This window comes from Micromys minutus (genome assembly GCF_963924665.1).
Source record: "Micromys minutus genome assembly, chromosome: 15".
NCBI lineage: Eukaryota > Metazoa > Chordata > Mammalia > Rodentia > Muridae > Micromys > Micromys minutus.
The window spans coordinates 18,419,412-18,442,186 of record NC_137984.1 but is presented as its reverse complement, the minus strand read 5'-3'; the positions used below and the strand labels follow the sequence as shown (position 1 = coordinate 18,442,186).

Genomic DNA, 22,775 nt, shown 5'->3' with positions numbered 1-22,775 from the left:
GAAGGCCCCCATTACCTTCTTTATTCCCCCGGGAAGAAATATACAAGATACTAGTCTTCTGAAGCATCTTTTTGACTTAGACATAGGTAGTGTAAGACTTCCTTCCCCATTCCAGCTTTTCTGTCCTCCCTTCTTATTTCCCAATTCCCTGCCATCAGACAATGACATTGAAAAATAATCTTCCATACTAGTACACTGGCATAAATAATTACTCCTCTGGGAATACATGTGATGCATCCATTTTCCATCTGCCTAAGCAGTTAGACTTGCAGTCTCCTTTCCCTTGTGTTCAGTGTATGATCTGGAACTCATCCATCTTATATGGAATACAAAATCTGTTGAAGGCTGATTCCCCTTTTAGCATTAGCCAGTACTGGATGTATGTTACTCTTCAGAATTTTTTTCTTGATTACTGTCTAAAGTTCATAGAGTTTCTTTTCACAGAGGGGCATATCAATTTTAGAAAAGGTATATCTCCAGCCTTAAAAAAATAAAAAATAAACCAACTCCTGAGTTTATTTCTCTTAATATTGCTTCAGGTGGCCTTTAATCAAACTGTAGGCTTACAGGACAATTGCCTTGCTGTCTAAATGATTAAAATTAAAATTGCTAAATATTAAATGGCTGTACCTCCCTGGTTTATCTAATAAATTTTACAAAGGGTTTAGCGCCAGTAGGAAAGTCATTATGAGGATCATCTTTCAGAAATACTTGATTAGGAATAGAGAGATGGAGTAGTCATTAATGGCACCGATGTTCTTCGAGAGAGCCACAGTTCAGTTCTTAGGACCCATATCACCGTATCATGTGGGTCACATCTGCTTGTAACTCCACCTCCAGCGCATCTGAAAATCAGGAGTTACCATATTCAGTGTATATTCACATGCCTGTGGACACTGGGCTGTGTGTAGACACACACACAGACACACCCACACATAAGGAAAAACAATATTTAAATGTTTGTTGTTGACCCCCGACTTTAAACGCTGAGCTCAGGACGCAGTTCAAGGTGGATCTTAGAGTTTAGAATCATCCTGGTTTAGAGATTGAGTTCAAGACAGATCAGGTTACATATAGACAAGTTATTTATAAAATTAAATAAGAAAATTAAAATTGGGCTAGAGAGATAGCTCAGTTATTAAGAGCACTGACTGTTTTTTCAGGGGTGCTGAATTCAAACCCAGCAATCACAGGGTGTCTCACAACCATTTAATGGGCAGTCAACGCTGTCTTTTGGTATGTCTGAAGATAGTGATAGTGTACCCACATATGTGAAATAAATAAATCTCACAAATAAATAAATAAATAAAAGTAACTTCCAATTTTATAAAAAAAGAAACAAAGAAAATTAAAATTAAAATTAAATCAAAGATCTTTTTAATTTTCCAAGATTCAATGATTCTTTTTTTTAATTGAACAACTTTATTTTAAAAAATAAAGATAAATGTACCGAAATTAGGCATTTTTGCATAAAAGTATACAAATACATTTTTTTTCATTCTTATTCTCTCTCTCTCCCTCCCTTCTTTCCTTCTCTCTCTTTTTTTCTTTTTCTTTCTTTATTATATATGAGTACACTGTAGCTATCTTCAGACACACCAGGAAAGTGTGTAGGATCTCATTACTGATAATTATGAGTCACCATGTGTTTGCTGGGATTTGAAATCAGGATCTGTGGAAGAGCACTCAGTGCTCTTAACCACTGAACCATCTCTCCAGCCCTAGTTCCTTCTAACTAATGTGATGATAACATTACAAAGACTCTGGCATGGAATTAGGATGGAAAGCATAGAATTTATATCGATATATTTGTAAAGGTCAATGCAATTCAACTGTTGTCAGTTTTGTACTTTTTAAAAAATATTTTTTGGAATATTTTAGGATGTAGTGACCTATGATGATGTTCACATAAACTTCAGTCTGGAAGAGTGGGTCTTGCTGAGTCCTTCTCAGAAGAGACTGTATAAAGATGTGATGCTGGAAATCTACAGGAACCTCACTGATATAGGTACAACTGAATTTTATTTTTGTTTTTACAATTTGAGGGATGGGTTTTTGTTTTTTGTTTCTTTTTTGTTGTTGTTGTTTTTTAGTTTTACTATTTATTTGCTTGCTTTTTTTTCCCAGAGACAAAGGTGCACTGAATGAAATTTTATTTATAGAGATGAAACCAAAACTAACAGTGATAAAACCTAAAATAGAACTCTGAACAAGTTTTTATAATAGAAGTCATTGCCCACATGGCTTCCTCACCATACTTTAGTAAATATCAAGACTACAGAATTTAAACAGAGGAAATAAAAAGTATCATCAGATCTAAATGTTCTAACAGTGATTCCTTGCTTTATGCCTTCTCATTTTTCTCTTTATTTATATTTCAAATATTCCACCCTTCTCTTGTCCCTCCCTTCCTTACTTCACACCTACTCCCATCCCTCCTCCACCTCAACTTGCTTTTGTTATTGTTCTTGTTGTCGTTTTGGTTAGTGATGTTTTTCTATAACTTCAGTTGTGAAAACGGTAAATATTTTAGACATGTCATAAGGTTCAGTGATGATAGTAATTTAACTGTTGTTTACTTTTAAATAATATATCATGTGTTTTCACATAATATGCTTTAGAATGCAAATGGAAAGACTGCAGTATTGAAGAACATCATCAACGTTCAGGAATATATAAAAGGTAAGTATCATGTGCAAACAGATACAAATGTTCCTCTGAAGGCACGTTATTGTGCTTTGTTTGAAAGGTATTTCTCTAAAGACAAGACATGGAAACAATGATATCACCATTTTAATCATAGCTTGATGGGATTTAATTGTAAATATTGCCAATTCATTTATTTGGATACCTCTCAGGAATCTCAGAAGGAGTCACAAAAATAGGGTTCCCAACCCATCTAAGAAGCACATAGTTTACGGGGAAACTCCTGTTACTTATATATTTGTACTGATTTACCAATGTTCACTGACGGGGAAGTTGATGAGAGTCAAGAGGATGATTGTTTTACAGGAGATTTAATTCTTATATTACATCTCTAAAATGAAAATATTTAAACTGTATAAATCCAATGTGGCTATCTGTACTTTGGTAGTCTTGCTTTAATACATAATCTGTGCTAAATATGATACAATCCATATGAGCATAAGGAGTATGGAAAGAAGCAGTGAGCCACTTTTTTTCCCAGAAAAATGAGAAGACATTTACTTGTCCTCACATTGAGCAGACTCAAATTTACAAAAATGGTGTGTAGTGTTATTGAGAATGTATTTATACACACATACTATTTGAAAGCCCTGTGAGGATGAGTATAGAAATTCTTCTATTATTTCTGATTTTCTTTAAAATGTAGTGTAACACATGATATTGAAATATGAATGTAATGACTGGGGTAAATATCTGAGTTCTTCTAGTTCTATTCAAAGATGTGATAAAAGAACTCTCATGGGTAATGTATGCTATAATTGTGAAAGATGTACTTGTGGCTCTAATCATCACAGATATAATCAAGGCTATAATTCCATATCACTGTAAAGAAGATGATAAAACTATAATCTGTTCCTATTGAGATGCTTGCTAAATAGTAAAATTGACTCATACGGACAAAAAGATTCTTCAGTGTAATCAGTGTGGTACAATGTTCACACAAGCATATTATCTTCACAGACAAGAAAGCGGTCATCCTCAAGATGAACCTTATGAATATACTCAGTATAATGAAGTTTCTGCACATCACAGTTGTTATCAGAGTCTTCAAAGAATTCATAGTATCAAGAAGTGCAATGAAGATAATCAATTTGGTAAATCTGTTACATATCAAAAGTATTTCCAAATATATAAAAAAACACATACTGGAGAGAAGCCCAATAAATGTAATCTGTGTGATAAAGCTTTTGAAAGTTATAGTCATCTCCTAGGACATGGAAGAACACATACTGGAGATAAACCCTATTCATGTAATGAATGTGGTAAAACCTTCACTAAACTCTATTTTCTTAAAGTGCATAAAAGAACACATACTGAAGAGAAACCCTATGAATGTAATGAATGTGGTAAAGCCTTTGCACAACAGACTCAACTGCAAGTACATAAAAGAAAACATACTGGGGAGAAGCCCTATGAATGTAATGAATGTGATAAAGCCTTTGCAACTCAAGAATTTCTCAAGAAACATAGAAGAACGCATACTGGAGAGAAACCCTATGGATGTAATGAATGTGGTAAAGCCTTTCGACAACTGTGTCATCTACAAGGACATAAAAGAACACATACTGGTGAGAAGCACTATGAATGTAATGAATGTGGTAAAGCCTTTGCAACTCAAATATTTCTTAAGCAACATAGAAGGACCCATCCTGGAGAGAAACCCTATAGATGTAATGAATGTGATAAAGCCTTTGGATAACTGTGATATCTCCAAGTACATAAAAGAACACATACTGGAGACAAGCCCTATGAATGTAATGAATATGGTAAAGCCTTTGCAAGTCAGCAATATCTTCATGTACATAAACAAACACATAGTGTAGACAAACCCTATAAATGTAATAAATGTGGTAAAGCCTATAAAACTAAACAATATCTTCAAGTACATACAAGAACACATACTGGAAAGAAACCTCATGAATGTAATGAATGTGGTAAAGCCTTTGCAACTCAAGAATTTCTCAAGAGACATAGAAGAACACATACTGGAGAGAAATCCTATGGATGTAATGAATGTGGTAAAGCCTTTGCACAACAGTATCAACTCCAAGTACATAAAAGAATACATACTGGAGAAAAACCCTATGAATGTAGGGAATGTGGAAAAGCCTTTGCACAACAGTATCATCTCCAAGTGCACAAAAGTATACATACTGGAGAAAAGCCCTATAAATGTAATGAATGTGGTAAAGCCTTTGCAACTCCACACTGTCTCCTAAGACACAAAAGGACACATATTAGAGAGAACCCTTCTGAGTGTAATGAATGTGGTAAAGCCTTTGCACAACAGTTTAATCGTTGAATACATAAAAGAACACATACTGGAGAGACACTATATGAATGTATTGAATAGGGTAAAGCCATTTTAATTTTGCATTATCTTTAAATACATGAATGAACACATACTGGAAAGATATACTTTGGAAATCGGACTCAGCCACAAAAAAAATGAAAGAAAGATATTGGAAATAGGAGAAATTGGAAGAAGACCTTTCTGTGTTTGATTCCATCTCTTCCACAGAAGAAATTGGAACAATACCATACCTAATTTGAATCCATCTAGTTCACATATTATGTTATGGTGTATTTAGAAATAACCATCCTCAAATAGCAAACAAACAACACAAAACACACCAAACCATAAACTACATAAGAAATTCAGTTCATCATGAGTATTGTATTGCAAATAGAAAATATGAATATGTAGAGGGAGTTTGTTTTGAAAAAATATATAAATCTGTAAAACCCTCATGTGACCATGAACTCATAGTGGAGGTTTTTATCACTTAAAACAGAAAAGGAGTAATGGAGTCTTGTCATCTCATGTGTTATAGACGTTTTTTGAACCTGGACTGTTTTCTCAGTGATACTGCCTAGGTTGGAGATGCAAATTTATTTCCAAGCATCTACTTGGAATGATACAGATCAACCTTGAATCTAATTCCAAGAAATTTGATGCATGCTTCTGACTTCCTCAGGCACTAGGTATACATCAGTGTAAAGATGTATTGGAAAAACATTTCTCATGTATCAGTTTTTTTTAATTAAAATTTATCTAATTGAGTTTTATACAGTTTGTCAGTGTGTTTGTCAAATCTTTTCTAGGTACTATCAGGGTCCAGAGTGAGAGATAAATTGAGGGATGAATTGTTGTGGTATGCTGGATTCTGTGGCTATTTAGGTCAATCTTGATGTCCCAAAAGAAATAGATTAATGACCCCATCAGAATCTAGCTTGTACTTGGTGCTTAATGAAGAGTGTGAACCTAAGTCTCTTAAATATGTGAACAGAGTGCAAAGAATTTTCTGGGGAGAAATTGACAATTCACTCCTATAGAAGGTGGCTGACTGCTAGACCAGGGCCACAATATCAAGTAAATCTCAAACACAAATCTCAAATAGGCAGGATAGGGAGACCAAAAGGACACACCCTGGTCAGTTGTACCAAGCTGAAGTTTGTACCTCTTAAAAAGGCAGGAAGATGAATTTGTAGTGTAATTGTCTGATAGTGGTGCTGTTCTGCTTTCCTACTTCCTGCAAATCACTCAGGTAAGAGCTGAATGTGCTAGTAATTCCACATGATATCAAGGTTATCATGTGTCCTCAGACTTAACCAGAAGGTACTTTAAACCTGGAGCAATCTGACATTTAATTCAAAGTTTGGAATATGGATGGAAATTTAGGGAGGAATGTTTGTCTGTAAAATCCAGACTATCAATAGGTCAGAAGGCAATGTGCAAAATGAACCTGAAGCCAAGGTGAATCATCCTGACCTCTCTCAGCATCCACTCTTCTTTTATGAGTCAGCCTCCTTCAGGTCTTTGACTCTCTCAATTTTCTTTGCAATAATATTGGACCTTTTTGTCATGGTACCCTGTATCGTCCTTTTTGGCTGTTTCCTCTTTAAGTCTAACAAGTTGGACAGTCTTCCCAGTAACCTTCCTAGTAGAATTGAGGATATAGTAAATAGACGTTAATGTCTCTGCTTTTCTTAAAACTAGTAAAACACTTCTCCCATGGAATTTGCATTTACCCAGGAATATCTTTCTCTGCAAAAACTGAGGCCTACAGAGCTGCATGTCCTTTTTGATGAAAATTAAACCTTATCTGAACGCTTTGTTAGAGGGAGGTGCTGAGTACATGGAAGGGTTTATTGGATGGTAAACATCTGTCTTACAGCTTGGTTAGATCTATTAAACATACACATCTCTTGCTGTCTATGTATCCTGATAGGACTACTACGTTAGATTTGTTAATTTATGTCTTGATCACTATTCCAATTTATTCACATTAAAAATTTGATGTTGTAGTGTTTTCTTTATTTCTTGTGTAATATACTCACTAAGGGCCCTTTATTGACCTGGATCTCAATATATAGATTAGGGTGTTCCAGAACATCAGAGAGTTCTGCCCAGTTTGCCTGCAGATAACTACATTATATATTGGAATTTCATGGCTATATAGTTTGGTTTTTGAATTTTCTAAAAGGATGAGTATATGACCCTGGCTGGTTATGGTAGCTAGGACAAAATTATTTTGTCTCAACTTCAGTGACAAGAAAGATCCATCAAATGCAGCCCTCTTGTCGTAAACTCCATTGTCCTGCAATGATGAGAAATGTAGATTTACATTACCACTGATTCTATTCTAACATATCCAGAGACTGGGTCAGGTATCTATAATCATTTTATAGATTATGGAACCATGGATCATGGAATTGATTGTATTATCAATATAATTAAATGTAGTTGCTCATATTTTCCATCTAAACATACTTGTGACTCACTGAATTGTAGGGAGCCATGCCTGAGAACCATGCTTAAGAAAATGACTGCACAGCAGCCACCTTAGATCTGGTCAATGCTGTACCTACACTCCCACCCGTGAGAGCCTGACCTTTCCTAGGATTACCACTATGAGGTTCCACCGAGATTAGTTGCTAGGTGACAAGATAAGATATCCTGGGACAATTACCTGGCTGTTAATCTGTAACTGCAGCGGTACCCTCTTCCTGTCTCGTAGATGCTGTAAAAATTTCACTGCATCCTGCTTCCCCCTTTTTGCCCAGCCCATATAAGCTGTAAGCAACAAACCCTTAATGAAGCCTTGACACCATTCAGACTGACTCTTTGTCATTCTTAGCGAGCTTGGCTTCCTTTCTCTCTCGCCCCCATGACTTTCAGGATGAAGCCTCCTTCGGGATCCTGAATAACCGGACCTGCTGGACGGGTCAAGTGGCGCCCCAACAGGGACCCGAAGAATGGCTGGAGTACCGGTGGAGTACTGGACCTCGAGGAAAGAAAATATCCGCTCCTGGTTGCATCACTCGTGCCCTGCGGGAGAAGGAAGGTAATGTTGAGTGCTCTGTTTTTTCAGTCCCATAAGTCATGGGCAAAAGTCTGGCTAAAGAGGCTGCTTTTATAAAGGAAATAAAGCGGACATTTAGGCAGAGAGGAATAAGAGTTAAGAAAAAAAGATTTATTTAAGTTTTTTCAGTTCGTGTCAGAAGTTTGTCCATGGGTCGTAACCATGGACCAGATATGCACCCCACAACGTGGAATAAGGTGGGATGAAAATTAAATAGTTTGCAAAAACAGGACCCTGAGTCCGTCCCTCACCCTGCCCTCCCTGGTGATCCCCATGCCCAATGAATTTCCCACTTCTAAAAAGAAAAGGTGACAAAGATCCCTCTGTGGAGAGTGCTTTTGAGGAGGCAGCCGACACTGAGGCTGCCAGCGCCTGCAGTTCCAGCTACTGGAGAGTCCAGGAGTTCTGGGTTGTAGTGCACTATGCCGATCGGGTGTCCGCACTAAGTTCGGCATCAATATGGTGACCTCCCGGAAGTGGGGGACCACCAGGTTGCCTAAGGAGGGGCAGCCACCGCTAGCGCTCAGCCGCCTGCCTGCACTCAGAGACTCACACAGTGCTAGTCCTGCCAGTCTGCCCTGGCTAGCCCTCGTTTATCACCATTCAAAAAAAAAAAAAAAAAAAAAAAAAAACGGTAAACTGTTTCAGAGTTCTTCAAGTGAGAACTTGAAGGTCAGGAGACGTCCTATCTTTTTACTTCACACTGGAGAAATGTTTTGGGTCCCTTAGAAAGAATATCAGGGTCCCTTCGACACATGTAGTTCTCTTCTCTTGTGTGTTTTTCTCTTGGCGCACCAAGCTGTCTGTCCGTCCACGTGTGTCAATTTATGTCCATGTTTTCTTTGTTTAAATGTTACTTGTGTTTCATGTTCAAAAGAAAACGTTAGGTGTTTGTCTCTTGATTCAGCTTTAACTGGCGTCTAAGAGGATAAAATTAAAGGTAATAAAACAGGCATCTAGGGCATCACACCTAAGGTTAGTAGTTTAGCTCAGTTGAAGACCTGCTGGAAGCTGATTTTTAAGCTGCTCCTAGAAAAGGGTGCAGGCAGCTTATTCACTTGGAGCTGTTCCATTGCTTCTCCTACAAAAATCTGTGTTTGTGGAGCACAACAGGTGACAAAGTTCCCATCTCTTAAAACTACAGCTACAAAAAAAGCAAAAAAAATGTATCTAGTTTAAATATATAAGATGTGTGGTTACTTCATGTCTGCTTTCGACTGGTTTTAAAAGGTATAAATATGCTCTGCATGTCTTGGTGGTAAATTATTTGCTTATAAGTAATTGGGTATGATTCAAAAATTTTAATATTAGTAACAAAAAAATTTTTGTTTAAAACTAGTAACTTAGTTAAAGTCACTCTAAACTACAACACATGGAATGAACCAACACAGGGAAACAGGTTTCTAGGATACCACTAAATTGGGTTATATTATATGTAATAAAATAAGTTTTAAGACAGTATTGCTGCACTGCAGTGTGTTTGTGTGCAGGAAACTAGCAGCCAAACTTCGTAGCATGAAGCTGAAGTGCTCTGATGCACTATGTGTTGATTTTGGAGAGACTAGATTGTTTAGGGGTTAAGTTTTGCTTTCTAAACTTTTTCAAGAGTTCGTTGATAGGCTAATTAAAATGTCTGAAAAAGTGTTCAGAGCTGCTAATGTTAGAATGCTTTTGGTAAAAATGGAGATGCAGGCTCTTCCTACTGGAAGATTTGGCCTTTCAGAAGCTGAAAGATCTGAGTTAGCCTTATGGGAGTCCTTTTATATAGACTGGGTAATTATGTTACACAACAAATGTTTAACTGTGGTTACCTGCCTAATCAAGGTCTGGGAAAGTAAAATCAGGACTAAATTAGAGCTCACAGCTGTTACCCCTAGAAAAGAAAAAACTGATTTAAGATATTTTTAATTGGCAAGCCTGCACACCATTCAGAAAAAAATATTTTAAAATGTAATGTTCCTATATGGGTTAATCAGCTTCAGAAAAAAAATTTGACCACTCAATAGCTAGTGCAGGAGCAATTGCAAGCTGGCCACGTTAAATAAGAATCAAACAGGGAGAGCAAGACAGAGAAAGCGGCAGCGACGGCTGCTCGGGCGGCGGCCGCGGGGGACAAAGGGCGGGCGGATCGGTGGGGAGGGGGCGGGGCGCGGCCAGGCCAAGCCCGGGGGCTCCGCATGCTGCAGCTGCCCCCGGGCGCCCCCGCCGCCGCCCTCGCCGCGGAGCTGCGCGGAGCGGAGCCCGCGAGCTAACCGGAGCCAGCGGCCCGGAGCCAGCCGGCGGGCGTCCGGGAGGCGGCGGCGCAGAGAGGGGCCCAAGCGCGCACGCGGCCCGGGCGGCCGCCATGGCGGACAGCGGCCCCGCGGGGGGCGCGGCGTTGGCTGCCCCGGCCCCCGGGCGGGGCAGTGGCAGCACTGGGCCCCGGGTCTACTTCCAGAGTCCCCCTGGGGCCGCAGGCGAAGGCCCGGGGGGCGCGGATGACGATGGCCCGGTGAGACGGCAAGGGAAGGTCACCGTCAAGTACGACCGCAAGGAGCTGCGGAAGCGCCTCAACCTGGAGGAGTGGATTTTAGAACAGCTCATGCGACTCTACGACTGCCAGGAGGAGGAGATCCCAGAGCTTGAGATAGATGTGGATGAACTCTTGGACATGGAAAGTGATGATACCCGGGCGGCTAGAGTCAAGGAGCTGTTAGTTGACTGTTACAAACCCACCGAGGCCTTCATCTCTGGCCTGCTGGACAAGATCCGGGGCATGCAGAAGCTGAGCACACCCCAGAAGAAGTAAGGGTCCTGACTCAGATGGCCGTGGCTCCCACAGGACAATCGCTGCCCCCCAACCTCGTAGCAACAGCAATACTGGGGGACCCTGCAGCCAGGCCTGGTGCCATGAGCAGGGATCCCTGTGCCCCTGTGTAGGGGACATTTCCCTTGCCCTCAGTTTTCCATTTTTGGGGTTTTTTATTGTTATTAAACTGATGGGACTTTTTGTGTTTTTATATTGACTCTGCGGCGCAGGCCCTTTAAAAATAAAGCTAGGATACAGCCTTTGGAGCAGCTAAAAAAAAAAAAAAAAAAAAAAAAAAAAAAGAATCAAACAGGTAAGAATTGCTTCCGTTTTGTGAAGGGTTGAGGCTGTGGAATTTACAGCCTGGTTTACTGCTTCAATTGCCATTCCAAAGAGTTATCGTGGATTTTCAAAGATCATTTACAGACATTCTTTTGCATCTTCATGATTGTAAAGGGTTTGCATTTGGCTTGTCTCCTTGTAGTTTTGAAGAGCCTCTTGAGACAATGGGTGTCTTTGGAAACGTTTGCCTCAGAGAATGGCTGATGGTCTTTTATTATTCTACTGCTGCCTCAATGGCAGGAGGCTGAAACTTAAAACCCTCAACATTTACTTGCCAAATAATTGGGTTATTAGTCTTCCTAGCCAGATTGTGGTACAGAAAGTTCATAAAGATAATTTACTTTTCAAAAATCATCAGATGCTGGCTGACTAAAACCTCTCCTTAAGCTCACCACAGGAGATACCAAACCTTAGTTTGCTGTTCTCCAAAAATGCAAATTCTAGTCTCTGCAGTTAACTGAGAGGTGAAAAGTTTTGCAGAGAATATAGAGAAAAGTTAGTTAACAGCAGATATTATAAAGAGTATAATCAATTATTGGCTGTCTGTATTTTTTGCCTCATATCTACAGCAGTCCTTTGGGCAAAAGAAAACATTAATGTAAATTCATCTTTTTTCCTCTTCAAGGAAACTTTTAGCCTCGTTATGAAAACTTTGCTGTGTTAAAACAAAATTGCATAATAAAATAGTAAAGATATGTATGTATATACACATATATATGTATTGTGTATGTATGTGTGTGTGTATATATATATATATATATATATATATATATATATATATATATATATATATATAATGTCTTAACCAAATAGAATATCTATTCCTTACTCCAAACAACTAAATTGGTTATTGCTAAATACTAATATTTGGCCTATTGCATGTGCAAACTTTGTCGGGCAAATTTGACAATTGATTATCATTATCCAAAAGACCAGTTGTTAATACTTTTCCCTAATGCATGCTTTTTATTTTCCTATAAATCTACACATGCAGCCCATTTATTTATTTATAGATGGTTCATCTATGAGAAAATAATATATATAATTGGATCACATGTTCATTCTCTTGAGTTTTCCCCTGTTACAGCAGAGATTATTGGATTATGTGCTGTAGCCATTGTTTTTAAATGTTAAAAAATTAGTTAAACTTTACATTTATATACTGATAGCCAATATATACATAGCTTATAGTTTGCAATGGTTTAAAATTGTTTCATTTTTAGATACTGCTAATTCCTGAGCTTTACAATTGCTTATACAAATACAACTTAATTTAAAAGAACATACTGTCCCATACTTAGATATTTAAGAGATACTAGGTTGCCTAGACCCCTTAACAAAGGCAATGCCACCACAAATTTGTATACCAGGTAGATTATAATCTCATTTTGTACCATCAAAATAGTAATGGCCTGAGACAACAATTTTAATATTTCTACAAAATGTACATGGCAAATTATAAAGATTCATTCTAAATATCCTCAGTCTCTTATATTAACCCTCAAGGACTTAATTCTAACCAACTATGGCAAATATTTATTTATTTATTTATTTATTTATTTATTTATTTTAAATGACTTTATTTTACAAAACAAAAATAAATGTACAGATTTTAAACATTTTTTGCTTAAAATTATACATTTTTGTCAGTACTGTTTTTTCAGATATTAAAATAATTTTTACATAAAACTGTGAATATATTTTTTAGTCAGTACTTGATTTTTTTCAAGGGCTTGACAGTATGCATTGAAAACCTACTAGTTACAATGAGCGTAAAGTACATGCAAAACAAAACGCAACATGGAAATAGTCAAAGTCTTCTTGTTTTGTAAATATATATATATATATATATATATATATATATATATATATATATATATATAATTTGTTTTCTTTATTTCTTGGACTTCATACAGTCTGTGAGTTGTTTCTGGGGGGAGTGAAAGCCTCTGGGGTTAGCATCCCAATATCAGTGACTGCATATTATGTCTGTTCTTTTGTGACTGGGTTATCTCACTCAGGATGATATTCTCTAGATGCAGCCATTTTCTTAAGAATTTGGTTAAGTCATTATTTCTGGTGGCTGAGTAGTATTCCATTGTGTAAATGTACCACAATTTTTGTATCCATTCATCTTCTGAAGGATATCTGGGTTCTTTCCAGCTTCTGGCTATTATAAATAGAGCTGCTATGAACATTGTGGTGCATATATCTTTGTTGTGTATTAAAGTGTCTCTAGGGTATATGCCCAGAAGTGGAATAGCTGGGTCTTCAGGTAGTACTATATCCAATTTTCTGAGGTATCGCCAGACTGATTTCCAGAGTGGTTGTATTAGCTTGCAACCCCACCAACAGTGGAGAAGTGTTCCTCATTCTCCGCAGCCTCGCCAGCATCTGCTGTCATCTGAGTTTTGGATCTTGGCCAATCTGACTGGTGTGAGGTGGAATCTTAGGGTTGTTTTGATTTGCATTTCCCTGATGGCTAAGGATGTCCAGCACTTCCTCAGATGTTTTTCGGCCATTCGGTGTTCCTCAACTGAGAACGTTTTGTTTAGCTCTGTACCCCATTTTTAATAGGGTTATTTGATTCTCTGGTGTCTAGCTTTTTGAGTTCTTTGTATACCTTGGATATTAGGCCTCTATCTGATGTGGTGTTGGTAAAGATCTTTTCCCATTCTGTTCGACAAATATTTATTTTAATATTAACACCTATTCAAGCTTTCTAGTTACAATTACTTTAAAAAAAAAAACAACTAAAGATATAATTTTTCATGGCCTATGTTATTTTCCTATGGTTGGTGCTCCAAATCAGATTATAATAGATAATGGAACTGGTATTAAAAGTCAACCATTTGAGATGGTTGGTGACAAGTTAATATTACCCATATTATTAAAATTCCTTATAATTCATTATACAAATACTGTAAAACTTTACAAAATTGAAAGGGGAGAGTTACATCTCCATATATTTGAATCATACACCTTTTTATTTTAAATATTTTTTTTAAATTTTGATGTCAAAAAATGTGAATGGCATCCTCATAAGTTGTAACTGGGCAAACTTATGCCCAGGTAAAATGAAAGGATCCACATACTGGCATATGGTATTGTCCTGGTCAAGGGGACCAATTAATATGCGGGAAAGGGTGTGTTTGTTTTTTCCCACAGGATGCTGCAAGAGCATGCTAGCTGCCAGAGTGGTTGGTGAGACATGCTGATGCTGACACAAAGAATCATGCTGACCTGTGAGCTTCCTGAGTGCCCTGACAATGGTGACCAAGAAGCTGCATTGGACATCTGTTCCTGACCCACCTTTGCTTACCTTTAACTCAGATTGGACAAGAAGCTTTTTGCCTCAAGTTTTTAGACCTTGTGGGACAAAGAACATGGAGACTGTGGAAAATGGCTTAAAAAAATTAGTCAATTAGAAAAAAGTTATAATAACTTTTCTCTTAACTTTTAAGTGCATCCATAAAGAAACTGGAGAGAGCATACATCAGCAACTTGACAGCACAGCTGAAAGCCCTAGAACAAAAGGAAGCAGATACACCCAAGAAGAGTAGACTGCAAAAAATAATCAAAATTAGAGCAGAAATAAACCAAATAGAAACAAAAAGAACCACTGAAAAAAATCAACAAAACCAAGAGCCCAGACTAACTAGAGGGCAAAGAGGGAGTATACAAATTAACAAAATCAGAAAGGAAAGTGGAGACATAACAACTGAAACTGAGGAAATTCAAGAACTCATCAGATCCTACTTCAAAAACATATACTCCACAAAGTTGGAAAATCTGGAGGAAATAGATGAATTCCTAGACAGATACAAGATCCTAAAGTTAAACCAGGACCAAGGAAACCATCTAAATAATCCCATAACACCTAAAGAAATAGAAGAAGTCATCAAAAGCCTCCCAACCAAAAAAAGCCCAGGTCCAGACGGGTTCAGTGCAGAACTTTATCAGACATTTATTGCAGACATAACACCAATACTCTCCAAACTATTCCACAAGATAGAATCAGATGAAATACTACCTAACTCATTTTTTTGAGACTACAATAACCCTCGTACCTAAACCACACAAAGACCCTACAAGGAAAGAGAACTTCAGACCAATCTCACTTATGAACATTGATGCAAAAATACTCAACAAAATCCTTGCAAAACGAATCCAAGAACACATCAAAATGATCATTCACCATGACCAAGTAGGCTTCATTCCTGGGATGCAGGGATGGTTTAATATAAGGAAATCCATCAATGTAATCCACCATATAAACAAACTCAAAGAACAAAATCACATGGTCATCTCACTAGATGCTGAGAAAGCATTTGACAAAATTCAACACCCCTTCATGTTAAAAGTCCTGGAAAGAACAGGAATCCAAGGTCCATAGTTAAACATAATAAATGAAATATACAGCAAACCAACTGCCAACATCAAACTTAATGGTGGGAAACTTGAAGCAATCCCACTAAAATCAGGCACTCAACGAGGCTGCCCACTCTCCCCCTACCTATTCAACATAGTACTGGAAGTCCTGGCTGGAGCAATTAGACAGCAAAAGGAGATCAAGGGGATACAAATCGAAAAAGAAGAGGTAAAAACATCACTCTTTGCAGATAACATGATAGTGTACTTAAATGACCCCACAAATTCCACCAGAGAACTCTTACAGCTGATAAACAAGTTCAGCAAAGTGGCTGGATACAAAATTAACTCAAACAAATCAGTAGCTTTCCTATACTCAAAGGACAAACATGTAGAGAAAGAAATTAGGGAAAAGGTACCCTTCACAATAGTCACAAAAACTATGAAATACATTGGTGTGACTCTAACTAAGCAAGTGAAGGACCTGCATGACAAGAACTTCAAACCTCGAAAGAAGGAAATCGAGGAAGATCTCAGAAAATGGAAAGATCTCCCATGCTCATGAATTGGAAGGATCAACATGTTAAAAATGGCCATCCTACCAAAATTAATCTACAGATTCAATGCAATTCCGATCAAAATTCCAACCCAGTTCTTTAAGGAATTGGAAAGATCAATGTGCAATTTCATATGGAACAACAAAAGACCTAGAATAGCAAAATCCATCCTCAACAACAAAAAAATATCTGCTGGAATCACTATCCCTGACCTCAAGCTATATTACAAGGCAATTGTGCTGAAAACTGCATGGTACTGGTACAGAAATAGGCATGTGAATCAATGGAATAGAATAGAAGATCCAGAAATGAGCCCTTACGTATATGGTCACCTGATTTTTGACAAAGGAGCCATAAACATTCAATGGAAAAAGGATAGCCTATTCAACAAATGGTGCTGGTCCAACAGGTACTCAGCATGCAAAAGAATGAAAATAGACCCTTTTTTATCTCCTTGTACAAAGCTCAAGTGTAAATGGATCAAAGATCTCCACGTTAAACCAGATATACTGAAACTATTAGATGAGAAAGTAGGGAAAACCTTAGAACACATAGGCACAGGAGAAAATTTTCTGAAGAAAACACCAATGGCTCAAGCTCTAAGGTCAAAGATTACCAAATGGGACTTAATGAGATTGCAAAGTTTCTGTAAGGCAAGGACATTGTCAAGAAAACAAAACGGCAGCCAATAAAATGGGAAAAGATCTTTACCAACTCCACATCAGATAGAGACCTAATATCCAAGGTATACAAAGAACTCAAAAAGTTAGACACCAGAGAATCAAACCACCCTATTAAAAAATGGTGTACAGAGCTAAACAAAACGTTCTCAATTGAGGAATATCAAATGGCTAAGAAACATCTGAGGAAGTGCTCGACATCCTTAGCCATCAGGGAAATGCAAATCAAAACAACCCTGAGATTCCACCTCATACCAGTCAGATTGGTTAAGATTCAAAACTCAGATGACAACAGATGCTGGCGAGGATGTGGAGAAAGAGAAATCTCCACTGTTGGTGGGGTTGTAAACTGATACAACCACTCTGGAAATGAGTCTGGCAATACCTCAGAAAATTGGACATAGCACTACCTGAAGACCCAGATATTCCACTTCTTGGCATATACCCTAGAGACACTTTAATACACAACAAAGATACATGCACCACAATGTTCATAGCAGCTCTATTTATAATAGCCAGAAGCTGGAAAGAACCCAGATGTCCTTTAGAAGATGAATGGATACAAAAATTGTGGTACATTTACACAATGGAGTACTACTCAGCCACCAGAAACAATGACTTAACCAAATTTTTAAGAAAATGGCTGCATCTAGAGAATATCATCCTGAGTGAGATAACCCAGTCACAAAAGAACAGACATAATATGCAGTCATTGATAGTGGGATGCCAACCCCAGAGGCTCACACTGCCCTGAAACAACTCAGACTGTGTGAAGTCCAAGAAAAAAAAAATTCATGCTTAATCCTTACCCACCAAGAACACATTGACAAATTCCGGGTTACACCCTGTATTAATTGTACTGTTTGCTCATTGTAAAGAAAGAAAAGAAAAAATCTTTACACACCAAGAAAACTTTGACTATTTCCAGGTTATATCTTGTTTTACATGTACTTTATGCTCATTGTAACAAGTAAGATCTTAATCACACTATCAAACCTTAAAAAAAAACACAAGTACTGAGAAAAATGTATACTTTTATGCAAAAAATGCTTAAAATCTGTATTTATCTTTGTTTTTAAAAATAAATTTGTAAAAAAAAATCCAAATGTCCTATACAAGGGGAAAAAGGGAAACATTACTTATAGACATGTTTCACAATTCTCACAAAATTAACTCAATTGACTCCTAAACTGGTGCGTTTCTGACATACCAGCTACTCATATTTCTTCCTAACAGTGTCCAAAACTCTAGAGTTTCTTACAAATTGATGTGGTCAGAAAGGTCTGCTATGGCTCTGGAAACCCTTGGTGTCTCATGTAAACCTAAACCCCTATATTTAACAAACAATATGACGTGGAAGAATAATTTAATGTATGCTTTCTGCCATATGATCTACAGTACAGGATTTGTGATCAGCCTTATCCACAGACTCAACCCTATGCACCCCTGAGAAACCTGTGCAGCTCAGAAACTTCCTTTTCCCCTAGAATTAAACATCCTTGAATCATGGAAAATTAACAGGATTTGATTTTAGTTTTGATTTCTTAGTTTTTAAAAAGAATTCTCTATATGTAACCTGATCTTGAACTTGTTCTCTAAGCCAGGATGTGTTGAACTCACACATGCACCTTGTACTGTCTCTTAAGTTCTGAGCTTAAAGCATGGGTCACCAACAGGCATTTAAATGTTGATTTTATGTGTGTATATCCCAGTTTTTGTGAGTGTGTGGCCTGTGTGTACACACAGGAAAGTACCCACATGCATGTGAATGTATACTAATTAAGGTAACACCTGATTTTCAGATGCCCTGGAGGTGCAGTTAAAACTAGATGTGACCCACCACGTGATATGGTGATATGGGTCCTGGGAACTGAACTGTGGTCCTCTGAAGGGCATCGGTGCCCTTAATGACTACTCCGTCTCTCTAATCCTGAGATTCTAATCAAGGATTTCTGAAAGATGATCCTCATGATGACTTTCCAACTGGCATTAAGCTCTTTGTAAAATTTATAAGGCAAACCAGAGAGATACAGCTGTTTAAGAATTTAGCAATTTTAATATTAATCACTTAGACAGCAAGGCCATTGTCCTGTGGACCTACAATTTGAATCAAGGCCACCTGAAGCAACATTAAAAGAATTAAGCTCAGCAGTCTTTCTTTCTTTCTTTCTTTCTTTCTTTCTTTCTTTCTTTCTTTCTTTCTTTCTTTCTTTCTTTCTTTATGGCTAGGAGAACACCTGATCTAAAATTAATATGTCCTTTACAGAAAAATAATTCAATGAACCTTATATATTAATCAAGAAATAAAACATCCTGAAGAATAACATTCATCCAGCACTGGGCAATTCTAAAAGGGGAATTAGCCTACAACAGATTCTGCATTCCATATAAACTCTGTGAATCCCAGATGATATACTGAAGAGTAGGGAAAGGACAATGGAACTCTAACTGCTTAGGCAGATAGAGGGAAAATGGATCCAGCAAACGTATTCCCAGAGGAGTTATTAATTACGCCAGTGTACTAGAACAGCTGATTATTTTCCAGTGTCAGGGCTCAGTCAATGGGGATTTGGAAAGGAGAAGGAAGGAAAGTCAAAAGCTAGTGTGGTTAAGTCTTAGACTACCTATATCTAAGTCAAGCAAGATTCTTTTTTTTTTAATGATTTTATTTTACAAAACAAAGATAAATGTACAGATTTTAAACATTTTTTGCTTAAAATTATACATTTTTGTCAGTACTGTTTTTTCAGATATTAAAATAATTTTTACATAAAACTCTGTGAATATATTTTTTAGTCAGTACTTGATTTTTCCAAGGGCTTGACAATATGCATTGAAAACCTAATAGTTACAATGAGTGTAAAGTGCATGCAAAACAAAACGCAACATGGAAATAGTCAAAGTCTTCTTGTTTTGTAAATATATATATTTTTTTGTTTTCTTTATTTCTTGGGCTTCATACAGTCTGTGAGTTGTTTCTGGGGGGAGTGCAAGCCTCTGGGGTTAGCATCCCAATATCAGTGACTGCATATTATGTCTGTTCTTTTGTGACTGGGTTATCTCACTCAGGATGTTATTCTCTAGATGCAGCCATTTTCTTAAGAATTTGGTTAAGTCATTATTTCTGGTGGCTGAGTAGTATTCCATTGTGTAAATGTACCACAATTTTTGTATCCATTCATCTTCTGAAGGACATCTGGGTTCTTTCCAGCTTCTGGCTATTATAAATAGAGCTGCTATGAACATTGTGGTGCATGTATCTTTGTTGTGTATTAAAGTGTCTCTGGGGTATATGCGCAGAAGTGGAATAGCTGGGTCTTCAGTTAGTACTATATCCAATTTTCTGAGATATCGCCAGACTGATTTCCAGAGTGGTTGTATTAGTTTGCAACCCCACCAACAGTGGAGAAGTGTTCCTCTTTCTCCGCAGCCTCGCCAGCATCTGCTGTCATCTGAGTTTTGGATCTTGGCCAATCTGACTGGTGTGAGGTGGAATCTCAGGGTTGTTTTGATTTGCATTTCCCTGATGGCTAAGGATGTCAAGCACTTCCTCAGATATTTCTCGGCCATTCGGTGTTCCTCAACTGAGAACGTTTTGTTTAGCTCTGTACCCCATTTTTTAATAGGGTTATTTGATTCTCTGGTGTCTAGCTTTTTGTGTTCCTTGTATACCTTGGATATTAGGCCTCTATCTGATGTGGTGTTGGTAAAGATCTTTTCCCATTCTGTTGGTTGCCGTTTTGTTTTCTTGACGATGTCCTTAGCCTTACAGAAACTTTGCAATCTCATTAAGTCCCATTTGGTAATCTTTGACCTTAGAGCTTGAGCCATTGGTGTTTTGCTCAGGAAATTTTCTCCTGTGCCTATGTGTTCTAAGGTTTTCCCTACTTTCTCATGTAATAATTTCAGTGTATCTGGTTTAATGTGGAGATCTTTGATCCATTTACACTTGAGCTTTGTACAAGGAGATAAGAAAGGGTCTATTTTCATTCTTTTGCATGCTGAGTACCAGTTGGACCAGCACCATTTGTTGAATAGGCTGTCCTTTTTCCATTGAATGTTTATGGCCCCTTTGTCAAAAAGCAGGTGACCATATACATGAGGGCTCATTTCTGGAACTTCTATTCTATTCCATTGATCCACATGCCTATTTCTGTACCAGTACCATGCAGTTTTCAACACAATTGCCTGGTAATATAGCTTGAGGTCAGGAATAGGGATTTCTGTAGATGTTTTTTTGTTGTTTTGGATGGATATCAATATTCTAGGTCTTTTGTTATTCCATATGAAATTGCACATTGATCTTTCCAATTCCTTAAAGAACTGGGTTGGAATTTTGATGGGGATTGCATTGAATCTGTAGATTGCTTTTGGTAGGATGGCCATTTTTAAGATGTTGATCTTTCCAATCCATGAGCATGGGAGATCTTTCCATTTTCTGAAATCCTCCTCAATTTCTTTCTTTAGAGGTTTGAAGTTCTTGTCATACAGGTCCTTCACTTCCTTAGTTAGAGTCACACCAAGGTATTTCATAGTTTTTGTAATGATTGTGAAGGGTACCTTTTCCCTAATTTCTTTCTCCACATGTTTGTCCTTTGAGTATAGGAAGGCTACTGATTTGTTCCAGTTAATTTGTATCCAGCCACTTTGCTGAACTTGTTTATCAGCTGTAGGAGTTCTCTGGTGGAATTTTGGGGTCACTCAAGTACACTATCATGTCATTGGCAGAGAGTGATGTTTTTATTTCTTCCTTTCCGATTTGTATCCCGTTGATCTACTTTTGCTGTCTAATTGCTCCAGCCAGGACTTCCAGTACTATGTTGAATAGGTAGGGGGAGAGTGGGCAGCCTTGTCGAGTCCCTGATTTTCATGGGATTGCTTCAAGTTTCTCGCCATTAAGTTTGATGTTGGCTGTTGGTTTGCTGTATATTGCTTTTATTATCTTTAGGTATGCAACTTGGATTCCTGTTCTTTCCAGGACTTTTAACATGAAGGGGTGTTAGATTTTGTCAAATGCTTTCTCAGCATCTAGTGAGATGACCATGTGATTTTGATCTTTGAGTTTGTTTATATGGTGGATTACATTGATGGATTTCCTTATATTGAACCATCCCTGCATCCCAGGGATGAAGCCTACTTGGTCATGATGAATGCTCGTTTTAATGTGTTCTTGGATTGGGTTTGCAAGGATTTTGTTGAGTATTTTTGCATCAATGTTCATAAGTGAGATTGGTCTGAAGTTCTCTTTCCTCGTAGGGTCTTTGTGTGGTTTAGGTACGAGGGTTATTGTAGCCTCAAAAAATGAGTTGGGTAGTATTCCATCTAATTCTATCTTGTGAAATCGTTTGTAGAGTATTGGTGTTATATCCCCAATAAATGTCTGGTAAAATTCGGCACTGAACCCGTCTGGACCTGGGCTTTTTTTGGTTGGGAGAATTTTTATGACTTCTTCTATTTCTTTAGGTGTTATGTGATTATTTAGATGGTTTACTTCGTCCTGGTTTATCTTTGGGATCTTGTATCTGTCTAGGAATTCATCCATTTCCTCCATATTTTCAAATTTTGTGGAGTATAAGTTTTTGTAGTAGGATCTGATGATTTCTTGAATTTCCTCAGTTTCAGTTGTTATGTCCCCACTTTCATTTCTGATTTTGTTAATTTGTATACTCTCTCTTTGCCCTGTAGTTAGTCTTGCTAGGGGTTTATCAATCTTGTTGATTTTCTCAAAGAACCAACTCTTGGTTTTGTTGATTTTTTCAATGGTTCTTTTTGTTTCTATTTGGTCTATTTCTGCCCTAATTTTGATTATTTCTTGCTGTCTACTGTTCTTGGGTATATCTGCTTCATTCTGTTCTAGGGCTTTTAGCTGTGCTGTCAGGTTGCTGATGTAAGGTCTCTCCAGTTTCTTTTTGGAAGCACTTAGGGCTATGAGTTTTCCTCTCAGTACTGCTTTCATTGCATCCCA

The 22,775-nt window shown here is 37.6% G+C and overlaps 1 protein-coding gene across 1 annotated transcript; it reads left to right on the top strand.

The window, feature by feature from the left end:
• Nucleotides 1-10,238: 10,238 nt before the first annotated feature.
• Nucleotides 10,239-11,061, top strand: LOC308430130 (protein phosphatase 1 regulatory subunit 14B-like). The gene has a single exon (XM_080929243.1). It carries the CDS (start codon nt 10,417-10,419, stop codon nt 10,858-10,860), a length of 444 nt encoding a protein of 147 aa, XP_080785369.1. The 5' UTR covers nt 10,239-10,416; the 3' UTR covers nt 10,861-11,061.
• The last annotated feature ends 11,714 nt before the right edge of the window (nt 11,062-22,775 follow it).